The sequence below is a fragment of the Tetrao urogallus genome (genome assembly GCF_951394365.1).
Source record: "Tetrao urogallus genome assembly, chromosome: 2".
Lineage (NCBI taxonomy): Eukaryota > Metazoa > Chordata > Aves > Galliformes > Phasianidae > Tetrao > Tetrao urogallus.
In genome coordinates this window covers 81,697,908-81,712,075 of record NC_136814.1, presented here as the reverse complement: position 1 = coordinate 81,712,075, position 14,168 = coordinate 81,697,908, and the positions used below count along the sequence as shown (strand labels likewise).

The 14,168-nt window shown below is 39.6% G+C and overlaps 1 protein-coding gene across 1 annotated transcript in view; it reads right to left on the bottom strand.

The window, feature by feature from the left end:
- The window catches only part of COL9A1 (collagen type IX alpha 1 chain), a gene marked incomplete at both ends in the record, with an annotated part of 45,653 nt that extends 32,871 nt beyond the window's left edge, over window positions 1-12,782 (bottom strand). The window contains 9 exons of the mRNA XM_079549999.1: window positions 1,840-1,893; window positions 2,042-2,095; window positions 2,388-2,411; window positions 7,200-7,235; window positions 8,437-8,490; window positions 10,937-10,999; window positions 11,112-11,147; window positions 11,681-11,755; window positions 12,711-12,782. Of these exons, the coding sequence (XP_079406125.1) occupies window positions 1,840-1,893; window positions 2,042-2,095; window positions 2,388-2,411; window positions 7,200-7,235; window positions 8,437-8,490; window positions 10,937-10,999; window positions 11,112-11,147; window positions 11,681-11,755; window positions 12,711-12,782 (468 nt within the window). The remainder of the gene's footprint in view (window positions 1-1,839; window positions 1,894-2,041; window positions 2,096-2,387; window positions 2,412-7,199; window positions 7,236-8,436; window positions 8,491-10,936; window positions 11,000-11,111; window positions 11,148-11,680; window positions 11,756-12,710) is intronic.
- Window positions 12,783-14,168: the final 1,386 nt, after the last annotated feature.

Genomic DNA, 14,168 nt, shown 5'->3' with positions numbered 1-14,168 from the left:
TTGGCATTAGACAAAATGGAAAATACAACTATCTGAAGCTGGAATCAGAAGTATAATTAACCAAAGGATCTCTGATATGAAAACAACCTAAACTGTAGAATATTATTGTAAGATTCCAAGTCCCAAAGAATCCCATCCTCTAAATTGTAACATTTTTTTCTGAAGAAAAAAGCCTCTTCTTTTTTTCTTAAGCTATTTAAAACATACTTAGGTTGTCCATCTTTTACTTTAAATATCAAACTCTACAGACCTACTGTTTGATTTACTAATATATCTGTAGTCAATCTGGTGGTAATTTGTACCAGAGGTTTTATATACCCATGGTAGATTATTCCTAAAATTTTTATATAATGAAAAGCAAAATATGAGTTTCAGTATTTAGGCAAGTACTACAAGGTAAAGTTACAAACTCTGTAGATTTCAAACAGAATCCAAAACAATTATTGTGGTGAGGATGACTTTTATTTTTCCAGCTTATTAACATTCAAGAAGAAAAAAAAAGAAAAAAAAAGAAAAACCATATATTTTCAGAGAAAATAGTCTCATAACACAAGTACTGGTAGGTGAGTGACATGTCTGCCAGTTTCTGGAACTGCAGTAAACTAGAGACCTCTGTATAACCAGATGGATTCAGCTGGGGGGGAGGAAGGCCATTTCTCATATTAAATCAAATAATTGATGGAAGTTCATAGGAGGCTTATGAGACACAACAAGAAGAAATATGACTTCACAGCAGCTGCTGGATTCTCCAAAGCCCAGTGGAATGGATGATTATGTCAGAACGAAGCAGGGGAGTTTAAAGAACTGAACTACTGTCTTCTAATATTCTAATACAAAAGGACTTAAAAAAAAAAAAAAAAAAAAAAAAAAAAAAGTTGAAGGCATGATAGGGATCAGTAACTGGATTGAAACTGCGTAACATCAAGAAACCTTGATGACAAAATTATCAGTGAATAGAGGAAGCATACACCATTACTGAGGGTTCCTTTCTAACTGCCTTTTTATGTTTCCTAAGTACCCCTCTCCATGTTATCATTCACTGTTATTTTTTTTAAACCATGTCTCATTCAACACTCTGGTAACTTTCATGAACACAAGAGACAAGGTCTAGAATAAGCTTATAGATTTAGAGTCTGTTCAGCAGAAAAACAGTGGAGCTTTAAAAGAAGTATTAGTGTGACAAACTTTTCTTCAAGCTTGCACTTCACAACCCGCAGCCTCCAATTATGCCTGCCAGATGCTCCCTGGGCAGGTAATTAGCCACAACACAAAGGCATGACAAACATTCCTCTTCCTAAGAGGCTCAGAGAGGACAACCATCCTCCTACAGAGGTAAAACTGGTGTAGTTTTCTTACATCTCTTGCAAGTAGCGGGCAACAGAAAAAATAAATAGCACCTGTAAGCATACATTACTCAAGCTCTTTAGCCAAATAATTCTTTTCTAGCAGAGAATAGTCTGCCTCTACTGATGAATTACCACTGCTGAAGTCCAACAAAGAGTACATGTACTATAACACACAGGGAAATTTAAAATTTGCAAAAGTTACAGTTTAAGACCATTTGCAGAAATGGGAATACATGATCACAGAAATTACAGAGTTTGCATCTCAAAATATTTTTCTTAAGTAGAAGGACTAGAAATACACTTTCTAAATGGAAGTAGACAAGTTGATATCGTTGCATGAGTTGTATTGCAGGCTTTGAATACAAGAATGTATGATTTGATGTATCTTGCTGAAATCCTTAAGTTGGTATTATGTTGTGGGACTTAGTCTTGTTCAAGCAGCATAAATAGTGTATATTAAACTCAGATGTTAGCACATATTAAATACACTTACTCGAGGGCCTGGAGGTCCCGGTGGTCCTGGTGGCCCCCTTTTTCCTGGATCTCCCTAAATTAAAAAAATTCTATTGATTCATAGTCACAATGATAACAAATAATCACATATTCATACCAAATAACAGAAGCGATATATGAATTTACTACAGAAGGACAGAAGAAACAAAATTAAAACTTTTAGCAAACACAACAGTACTTACAGGTGGGCCAGCACGGCCTACTTCACCAGGCAGTCCTGCAGCACCAGCTGGACCCTGTAACAACAAAGTTAAACAGTAATTTTAGATCATTCAATACCTGTACAACAAGCATTTGAGGAGAGCGAACACAGCATTTTCTCAAACAACAAATTATGCCTTCAGACACCATTATTCTTGCCCAATGACACTAAAAGATGAGGACAGCATATATAGTAGACATAGAACACCGGAAATAAACCAGTCCCTTTTTCCTCCACATTACTTTATTTGAACTGAATAATAAACGTATCTAACAGATTTTAAAAAATTAAACAGTATATTTATGAATTGTAAAGATGATACTTACAGGTGGTCCAAGAAGACCCTTGCCCTGTGAAATATGAAAAAAAGTCAGAAATGTGGAGAGGCTTTTGCACCAAGTTGAGCTGTTTGCCACGGGGAAAAGAAAATACTTGGCAGTAAAAAGCATGAAAACCCTGGTGTTTGATTCTGCAGAATGATTTTGAAAACTCGTTTAACCAGTGTTAGACATTTATTATTAGGTAATTGACATCTGAAGAAAAAATAAATTACTGATTAAGCTTCCTTGCACTAGCACACTAGTATTTCCATGTGCATATTTATAAACACATGCACCATCAAAAGAATGTAGAAATGAAAGCCTTTGTACTTAGCCAATTGTCAGACAGCAAGATAGACACATTTATGATATAATTTTACTAACAGGGCATTTAAATTGATAATAAAAAAAAAAAAACTTTCTTTTTTCCTCTACTTCCCCAAGGTCTAAATTCATTGAAGTGGTGCTTTTTCAGTAGCTAGAAAGAACTTCTCATGCTTATATTTTCTATTAGTATTGCTCTGAGTCATTTTAATGAGAAGTATCCAACAACCAAATGTGTTTCTGCTTATTTGGAAAACGATTTTCCTCTGCAAAACCAAATCTCTAAGTATTGCATTTCTAAAGATATCTGAATATTTAAGGAGAACACTGTCAGTAAAGTGTATGAAAGACTGGAACACGAAATCATAAACTTGCTTCACTAGATTTGATATAATGAAGCACCTGGGCTAAGTGGCACATAAAAGTCCATAAATACCAAACTGGATTTATGTCTGCAATGTTTCCCTGATGTAACACAGGGAAAATTCCAAGTATTTAAGAGAGTAATTTCATTTTATTCACTTAACACAGAGCAGAAAATAAACCTTTTCATCTTGCCTAATGTACATGATTCCTTTGCTATTACTTAACACTCACTGCAGTTTATTACATTGCCTATATCTAATTATACAAATTCAACCATAGATGCTTCACATACCTGGTATTACACTATGCCATCTGCCACTGCATGAAGGAAGACAAGTACATGCAGGTTCCTAATTGAGCATCACTTTGACAATTTGATTATCACCTTGATAATGTAACAGTGAAAGGCAGTGATACAGAAAGACGGTTATGGCTACTGACTGTCTGAGCTACACACAGGAGAAGCCACTTGCTCCCATGCTGCCCATTCCATTTTATCTCCTTACCCACCTAACTAGGAAAAGCAGGTACCCAGTGCTGCCCCCAGCAATTCATGTCTCTCCCCTTGCCCTGCTATTTCAGGCCATGAACTCCCTACAAGCAGAGCCAGTTAGGGAGTTGAAAGCTCCAGACAGTAGGGACCTACATACAGCAATCAGTAACCTCTCACAGCTGCCTCCATTCATGCCTATGCCTAAAGGGAAAGCCCTTTACATCCACACAGTCTGGCTCCAAAGCCTTAGGTCCCTGCCATCAGCTTTGAAGGAGCACACTCCATGGGGCTGCATTTTTTAGACACTATATATTCACAGTCCTATCAATATTTTGCATCTGTAAAATAAAAGTAATACATTGACTAGTAGAAAAGTTAGAGGGAGCCTGAGAGAGAGTGAACCAAAGGGTGTAATACACGCACTGAATCTAGCACACACCCCAGGTCTCTTGGCGAGGAGCACATTAGAGATATTAGTATATTTGGTGGTAAATTATGAACTGATCAGAAGTATTCTACTTAGTTTGTAAATCTGTCATTTGATAGATTATCAGCAAAAGAGATGAGACAAGAATATGTTAAAATTAAATGATGAAGCAGGAGAAGAACAGAGGAAAAGGAGAGTAAAAGGAAACTGAGACTGCCAGAAACAAAATGTGACAGAAGCAGAAATGCAAACGCTATCACTAAAACTCCAGATACTTAATATTTTTTATTTCAGTTCTGACTTTGACAACAAATTCCACTGGCTAAGCTTGAAAAACATCGATAATAATATGTAAGTGATGAATGTTACAGCCAAGACTTCTGACTTTGTTTGCACCTAGCATTTTAAGAACACAGAACAGTTTATTCTTGTGAGAAATGGAGTCTTTCGATAACCACCCAGACTTTACTTACAGAAGACAACTGAGTGAATTCATAAAGGGCATAATTACACCTAAACACACAATCATTCAACTAGTATGCAGATTCATTTCTAAATTTCTGGTAAATGAACTTTCTCAGATCAAGCCAAAAACCCTTGAAGGTAAAACCAGCTCCAATGCTTCAAACATGCGATGATAGTTTCTCAAAAAATATCTGAATCTGAGAATTAGAACCATCACATTCCAGCACTCCCACTCTGACAACCCTGCTTTCTTTTCTTTCTAGGTTTCATTAGCACAAAATAAGTTTAAATCTCATTAAAGGCAAGATGACTGGCATTTAAAAAATTTCACTAACAGTTCTATTTCTATAGCAGCTTAAAGCCATTCATCTAAACAAAAGCCCATATATATGGAATTCTCCTAAAAGCACTAAACTTTCCACACAGATTCAGCATACACAAGTTATCATGAAGCCAGAAAATCAAGCACTAGACTCCTTCCTAAAATCAGAGTACTAAAAATTAACCTTAGCCTTATTCATTACAAGGGTAATGACAGTTTCCAGTGTTCTTACAGTGTCACCAAGTATATCCGTCTTTGCTTTACCTTTATATAACTGACAATTCTCATCTCACCACTATAAACATTCCTGCAGATTTATCTTTAAATACAGTGTCCAACTTCTTGTTAAGCAGAGGCAGAACAACTCCGAAAGCAACCCCTACTGATGATCAATGAAGCATGTCACCAAAGCAGAAAAATGCTCCAAGGTTGATGAACTTTCAACAGTGGTTCAAAATCTCAGCAGATTTACTGATTTTACAGCCTAAAAAATATGGTCAGAATATGGACCTTAATCAAGTCAGTTCTACCCTGAGTGGAATCAGCATTCAACTTTATTAAGTTGTCCAGTTTGCTGCTTTCTCACAGTAACATCTCTGTTTCTACTTCTTTAAGTATATTTTACATACACACTTTTTTTAAAATTCATAAATCATTCCGTCGCACATTAGTCTGTTAATTATAAGATAAAATACTACATATTTTCCTCAAGTTATTTCTTATTTGAATTCATTGAATCATAAAATCATTTGAGTTGGAAGGGACCCTTAAATGCCACGTAGTCCAACTCCCCTGCAATGAACAGGAACACCTACAGCTACATCAGGTTGCTCAGAGCCCCGTGCAACCTGACCTTGAATGTCTCCAGAGCTGGGACAGCCACCACCGCTCTGGGCAACCTGTTCCTGTTTCCCTTGTCGTAAAAACCTTTTCCCTTATATCCATTATATCTCAATCTCCATTCTTTTAGTTTGAAACCATTCCCCCCATCCTATCACCTTTAGCAAACCCTGCTAAAGAGCCTGTCCCCTTCTTTCTTATCGCCTCTCTTTAGATACTGGAAAGTCACTCTCAGGTCTCTCCAGAGCCTCCTCTTATTGAGTCTGAACAGACCCAGCTCTCTCAGCCTGTCCTTGTGGAGAAGCTGTTCCATCCCCATGGATCATTTTTGTGGCTCTCCTCTGAACATGTTCATACTACAGTATTTTAATAACTTTACAGTTCCCTACTTTTTCTTTTATATATTTCTTCTCATGTACGCTTTTTTCCATATCATCTAAATAACAAATCCAATAACCTGACTCTCCATTCTAGTTATTTATTTTTAAAAGTAATGAAAATTACCAGCAAATGGTTTCACCGACTATTTGACAGCAAAAAATGAAAACAACAAAAAACTAACAGAGAAACTCAGGCCTTCATTTTACCCAAAAGCTATCCCAGTTTTGCTATTATTTGTGAACTAAGTTTAGCTGTGACATCAAGACTACAGATTTTCCAGCCATTGTAAAGGTATTGTAGGTATAAATCAGGCTCCATGTTTTCAGGCAAGAAAACAGCATCCATGAAATGTCTACATAGATTGATTCATCTTAGGTTTGAATATTTCTATAATGTAACCTTTTCAAAAATAGCATTGCTATTTCTTCTATGGACAAATATCAATGATATTTGTGTATCAAAAGACACAGAATTTCATGAAAATGACTGCTATATGGGAAAATAACGCCTCCTTTAGATAATCCCCTTTGGATAATCTCCAAAAGAAATCTAAATCTTAACTAAATTATCTTTATGTGAGGCCCTTTTACAGTTTTACACCACTGATGTTTTTCCAGTACTCATTTTCCTAGTTCCCTGTATCATCTTAGTTTCTAGACACCAACCATCATTCACTTCTCTAGCCTCGTTAAATTTCTGGAATTCACAATTCTTTACAAACCCTAAAGATAAATGCTAAATTCATCTATATGCCAATGTGAACAGCATTTTTTGCATGTTCTTTCTCATATGTTGTCTTGCTCTCATATGGAATGGCACAGAAAGTCCTATACATAATTTAAAGTTCAGCAAGGCTATTTAAAGACATGATGAAGAGCTGAAATAGTATGACTGTAGGTAAATAAATTTATCCAAATAAAACACGGGCTATCTTGTCTCTACAGATTTTGACAAGTAGATGGAAATCAACAGTGGCAATGCTTCCAAAAGTATGACCACATCAAGGACATACCTTTCTTTTCTACAGTATACAAACCAAATGCGTCCTCTTCACTAAATCCTACACATTTTCATGTAATGATAAAAGGTTCCTCAGGCTACTTTATTTTTCTAGGAGTTCTTTGAAAACTCGGAAATAGTTTTTGGCTGTGTAGATTTGAGGTCTAAAAAGCCTCCTCATGTACTAAACTTAAGACTTACCGGAAGTCCGCGAGCACCTGGAGGTCCTGGCTCACCCTTCAAAAGATAAAAAATTGAGTTTTTCAAGTGAAATTAGAACAAAGTTCTGTATACAACACACAGGAAAATGTTCTAATCTTTCACTGGCTATAATTCTGTGACACGTTCTGCAAGATAAGCTATTGGATCTTTTCTCTTGAGAAAAACAATTCAAACATACTAGTTACTACGACTTCTGATGTATACTTCATTTGTCTGATTGCTGATGAAGTCAGGTTTCTCTACGCTTGTTCCCATTGCATATGATTATGAAATTATTGCAATCAAATAGGGAGAAATAGAGGGGAAGAGCTTCATCGCTACTGAAGATGCTCAATCTTCATGCCATCAGTGTAACATCACCATTCCTTACTGCTAGCTGAGAGAATGGGAGTTCCTTTGGACTGTGGGAAAGGGCCCTTTGAGATTCCTACAGATTTTTAGTACTGTAAGAAAGGCTGCATCATCTCATTAGTTGCATAGAGACAAACAAAAATCCTACTAAAAAAATATTGTATCACAGAATGGCTTTAATTGGAAGGGATCTCAAGGGTCATCAAGTTCCAACCCTGCCACATGCAGGGTTGCCAACAGCTAGATCAAGTATTAGATCACATTGCACAGGGCCCCATCAGCCTGGCCTTGAACACCTCCAGGGATGGGGCATCCACAGCCTCTATGGGCTACCTGTTCCAGCATTTCACTGTGCAGTTCCTAACGAACTTTCCCCTGACATCTAATATAAATCTCCCTTCCTTTAATTCAAAACCATTCCCCCTTGTCCTACCATAATCTACCCTTGTATAAAGTTGATTTCCCTCATATTTACAAACTCCCTTTAAATACTGAAACGCCACAATGAGGTTTCCCTGCAGCCTTCTCTTTTTCAGGCTGAACAAGCTCAGTTCATTCAGTCTATCTTCATAGGAGGAGCTATAGCCCTTTGATCAGCTTGTCCCTCCTCTGGTCCATCTTCAGAAGCTCCTCAGAGGCATTTTCTGTGCTGGGGTCACCAGACTTGGATGCAGTACTCCAGATGGGTCCTCACAAGAGCAAAGCAGACAGGGACAATCAACTTTCTCATGCTGCTGGCTACCTCTCTTCTGATGGAACCCAGGATACATTGGCTTTCTGGGCTGCAAATGCCCACTGCTGGCTGATGTTAAATTTTTCATCAGCCAGGACCCCTAAGTCGTTTTATATATAATATTGTTCTTACCTTCTGTCCTTTTGGTCCTGTGGCACCTGGTGATCCATCAGGACCTGTTAACCCCTTTGGGAGTAATGTGTAAGACGCACAGGTTACATATGCTTTTCTTAATCACAGAAAAAAAACATCTAAACAATAGAATAATTAAGCTGTTAGATGAGTTGAGTAAGTGCAGTAGCCTTATCACTGAAATGCCTATTTACACGTACAGGTGGAATTGAGATACAAATTCCAATCTATGTTTAAACACTGCTTGAGTTAAAAGCAGTGGCTTCTGTTGACAAATAATCAGTGCTTGTAAAAAACGTCCCTCAAAAATGATTCTGTTAAATTATAATTAAGCTTCACATTTGAATTCAGATGATCATATTTTGTCCTGATAGGAGACAGACAAATTTAGTTTATAGCTCAAGTTAAAAACAACCATCTGTGTTTTCCATTTCAACTGAATTGTTCACAGCTACAAATTGAAAGAAGCAACAAGACTCTCAAACCTGTAAGTTGTTATCTGAAATAACAGAAGGAAGACTAGTTTTATAGAGGCCTTTTTTCCACTTTCTACACACGTGCACTTCAAAAGGAATTAAAATAAATTGTCAGAGTTTCCCTGAGAAGCATGCATTACTGAAGTCAATCTGTAGAAACATAATTATGGAGATTCTATGTACCTTCACTAATCATTTCTGTCGAATCGCAAATTCAAGAGAAAAACTAATTTCTGAGGAAGAAAGCAGTAGTAGTTCAATATTAGTACCAAAGACCACTCTGGGGAAAGTTTTTCCCCTTCCTTTTTGTCACGGATGACGGAAGGATTGATCCTAAAGATCACATTGGTTCACTTTATCGGTCATTGCTCCCTATAGTTTGATTCTTAAGGAAATGTCACTCCCCAGCTTCCTGATAGCCATCTACAGCACTCAGGAATAACTGATTCACAAACTTCTGCCTCTCGGGAAAAGAAGCTATGGAGACTGCCTTATCTAAATGAACTGGAACACCCTTATGTTAATCACTCTGAACAAAAAAAAGCAGGTTGTTTACCTAGCTAAAAGTAAAAAGTCATAATGATACTATAACTGCAAATTCATTGGGGGTTCTTTTGTTCACTTTCATTTCCAAAATTCTAATCAGCTTAGACAGTTTAGAAATTTCCAGAGAACCATAAGAAATGCCTTGCTTTTATGTTTGTCCAATAATTTCCTCTTTTGGTTCACCTCCAGCAAGTCAGTGTTCACCCAGAGGGATGTATACTCTGTTAATTTTCTTTCTAAAGCGTACATGATCATTACAGGCAATTACTGTACAATATCTTAACTCAGTCTATTAAACCTGACACTGAAACAGTTTGTGAAAGAAAAGCAAGAATTTAAGAAGTCAGAGTCACACCAATTAGAAAGGGAAGAAGGAATTATAAATCCAAAACCCCAATTAAAAGTTGAATGCTCAGTGGGAGTACAATAAGGTCTTTTTTTTTTTACTGGAAATGAAAAAGGATTACCATTTCAGAATATATCATTTTAGTATTAGTTTCACTCACTGATAAACATGAGTGTACAGGCAAGTGTGAATGAGTGTTTACAGCTGACTTGAGTTTTAAAAGTTCTGTTTCACCTGATTGTGTTATAATGAATCCTGGCAAGGGAGAGAAAATCATGCCTAAACTATAAATTATATAAACTATATGGCCTAAACTATAGAATTAAAAAAGTTGCAGCTCTTCTTATGGGTTTTTGACACATACAAATGGGCCATGGTCCTGATTTGCTGCCAGGAAGAAAGGAAGCTGATAAGGAATACTGAAAGTAATGGGAGCCCATTTCATCCTTCAGATTCGAATTTTGAAGCCTGACTAAAGACTTCTCCAGCTCCATGTTCTCTTAATACCTTTAAAAATAATAATAAAAAAGAAAAACCCTGATCCTGCAACAGTATTTCAATCATCAATAAAATTAAGCGGTTTAGTTTATTTCTATTGTGGTAGATGTATGGTGATGTATTGTGCATTACCTGTACTGTAATATACTGTATTATTGTCTATTATCTGACACCCACAACTACCGCCACCCGCCTCGCCCTCCTCGGGCGCCAACCGCCCCGTAGGGACCCGCGGCCGCGCTGCAGTGAGAAGTAGAGGCAGATTTAGCGCCCCCTGCTGGCCGGCCGCATGGGGAGCCGGCTCGCCTTAGCGCCTGTGTCGCGCAGCACAGCGTGGCGCTCTGCCCGCGTGCGGCACGGCCGCTCTTGCTAGGGGCACGCTCTTCAGCAGGGTGGCGGCACCCAACGCTGCTCCTCGTCTGCTTCACTCCAGCAGGGAGGACACAGAGCTGTGTTCCTTCCAGACAGCACGTTTTAGCTTGAGCGAAGTGCCTCTCCCCAACTTGTGCTGCTGGCACTAAGCTGGCAGCTCTGAGGAAGCCAGAGACCTCAGGAGAAGGTCATGCTTCTACAGAAATAGACTAAAACCAAGCGCTCTTTCTTAAAGAAATTCCATAAAGTCAAGCATACTCACATCAGCTCCCGGCTCTCCAGGCAGGCCTGGGGATCCCGCTTTGCCTGCGTCCCCGTCCGGACCCTTTGGGATTTAAATGCAGAAGACATTTTGCATACTGCAGAAAGGGAGGCAGAAACAAAACCTTGTACTTCTCCTCTCACAGAGCAGACACAAAATAACTGAAAGCACTTACCGGTGGACCTGGGGGGCCATTAGGTCCTCTTTCTCCCTAACGGGGGACAAAAGGGAAGGTATTAGACTTACAAGGACCTTCTGTGGACCCTTGTGAGAAACACTGATTTACAGATTAATGGGAATATTCACAAACTGATTTTTTTCTCTTTTTTAAATAGGAAATGAATAATAAACTTGCATGAATTCTACTACAGTCTAACAGAAATAATCACAGAAAGATCTGTCAGGAAATGGAAAATACATAGTAGCTGCTATCAGAAATTATGCCACTTCTTAGCATGCTTTATTATGGTGATATTACATAATTCCTTTTGCAATTTGATTTATAAAATCCTTGCACCCTATTTAAGGCAATTAATCACAGCATATGACCATGATTACATAAAATAAAAATTCCTATAATGTCCTATAATGTCAGAATCAGAAAAGCCACTCCTCAAGCCTGCTACAGAATATAATGTCCATCATTTCCTGTGCAGTTCTGCTGCCAGTTCTCCCCAGAATCAAATGTAGAGGACAACACAGGTACATCACCTGTTCCCTAGGCGATGCTTAGGAAATACTTACATCAATGCCATCAATGCCAGGAACTCCTGGTGGCCCTGGTGGACCTGGGGGGCCTGGTGGACCAGGGAGCCCTCTCTGACAAGGAGTAAAAGAAGAAGCAATTAGATCCTGTTAAGTCTGTTAAGCCAGTCTGTGAGTGAGGGCTTCTTTGGGTTATTCAGGCACTGGTGGTCTGTGTTCTCCCCACCCATGGCAGGACCAGCAGGCCCTATGCTTTCACTTTTGTGGTGATAGCAGCACACTCCTCTCACAGTCAGCACAGGGATGAGGTGTTAAACCCTTTCCTCTGTCTGGATGCCCTGCTGCTCCCATGGTGCTGGCACAGGGGGACTTAACTCCCTGCCCCAGACATGTGCTAATGTTAGAGTGGCAAAATTAAAGACAGTGATCTTCGAAAACCAAGCACTAAAATTCACTGAGCTATTCTAATTCCTCAGCCAGTATAAAGCAGACAGTCTTCCCGAGAGTTTGTGCTAAGGAAGGAAGCTTAAAACTAACCCTTTCGCTATTTCAGTGGCAGCTTCAGAGGCTGCCCTGTTTCCACAGGATTACATTAGCATCTACAGAGAAACTTTCTTCAAGTGCCAGGCTCCCAGGGGAGAAGTGGGAGGCGCGGCATGTGGAAACTGAGAGAAAGGCTTTTACAGGTCTGCGTCCTATAATGAGGGTCTCTGTTCTACCCACAGCCAACTCTGGCTGTCCCCACAAAGGCACTCTGTTGAGACGGAGGCCAGCCCAGGGCCTGCTGGGGCCCTGCTCCTCACAGAGCTGCTGCTCTGGCTGCCTTGCCTCCCCACACCAGACTTTCCAGCAGTAATCTAGCCAGTGATATTTGTAGGTGGAGGAGAAAAGGGTCAAAAACCATCCAGCGGGTCAGTTCCAGGGCATGACAAAAAACAGCCTTCAGCCCCTCTTCATACAGACCCTTTCCCTTAGCACGCAGCACCATCCCTTTCCTCACACTTACCTCAATCACTGTCTGGCTTATCTGTAAGGGAGAAAAACAAGGATAAAGTCAGAATAAACTTACTTGAGCAAAGCAGAAGCAAAAAATCTGCAAGAAGAGCCCGAGAAGCAGAGAGCCCCATGCAGCCCACGCCATAGTGGGAACAGTTTTTGCAGCCACCAAGGTGCTACGATACACAGAATACCAAAATGTGCCTTACAGCCAAAAGGTGAGCTGGGCTGGAAGGCACCCCTCACAGCTCCTTATTAACTGCCTAGGAGAGGGTCGTGGGATTGGAGGAGAGCTGAAGGCTGGGAGGAAGAGGATTGAATGACTGCAGTTCCTTTAACCCTTTGCCCTGCTCGCTGTTGCTTTGGGCACCCTCCCTCACCTCCCACCGAGGGTTTCCCTCCCTCAGGTTGCCCAGGAGTCTGCAAGGAGACAGCAATTTCTCTTCACTGTCAGGGACAACTTTCAAAAGCCTCTGGCCCTAGCACGGGCAGAGAAAGAAAAGATAGGAAGGCATGGAAGAGTTAAAGTGAAGCTGCTACTCCAGGGGGCTGGGTTGCTAAAGGCACCAAATTTCAGTCAGGTATGGTGAAATAGACTTCTCTGGACAAAGAGGGAGAAAAATGAAGCTCCTGTGAACTTGATAGATTCAGTGGCAGCCTGGTTCAGCACTGTCAGGCTGGGAACGCTGCTCACCCGGGCTGGGAGCTCACCACAGCCTTCTCTCTGGGGCCGCAGGGGATCGCAGTGAATCAGCATCCACTGGACTTCAAACTGGTAGGGAAGACAAAACAACGTTAATTCAACAGGGGCTCACACTTGACAAAGTTTAAATAGGACCAAAACTGATCAGCTAATGGTATATTTTGAAAGGTAGGCATTTAACACTAATTAATGCAGTGGTGAGGGTATGGGGTGCTGCTGTTCAGCACAGGCCACAGGAGTGGACTAGCTCAACCTCTGGAGCTTCTTCTAGAGCAGATCACCACTCTGCATGCCTTCAGACACAACGTCTGGAGGCATTTTAAAGAGGGAGCATAAACCTGCTGAGAGATTTAAAGAGAAGGTGAGATTCATCATTCATTTTTATAGAGTAGGTAAGTACACAGGCAGTTATCTCATATTATGTTATACTGACAGTTTTATTGAAGGACACACAGTCCTAAAAAGATTTCTTCTGACTAAACAGTTGTGTCCATGAGTAGTGATATGTCCAAGAACAGAAACAGAAGGTCTAAGTGTGAGTTCAGACAGGTGGATCATATGTACACTAGCAAAACCCTGCGGTTGAGTAATACACATCTGTGAAATTTCACATATTCCTTGAATTTTTATTTGGCACTGGAAAATGACATCGGATTAAGGCAACCTCTTCTCAGAAAGTGTCACTGAGTCTTTCTTGATTTGCATATGTAGATTAAATACTACCTAGCCTTTCTTAAAAATTATTCAGTAGCTCAAATGCACATCTTCAGAGGCATATCCACTGATATATCATGCCTCAAATAGATTTTTAAGTACCAAAAGTATATT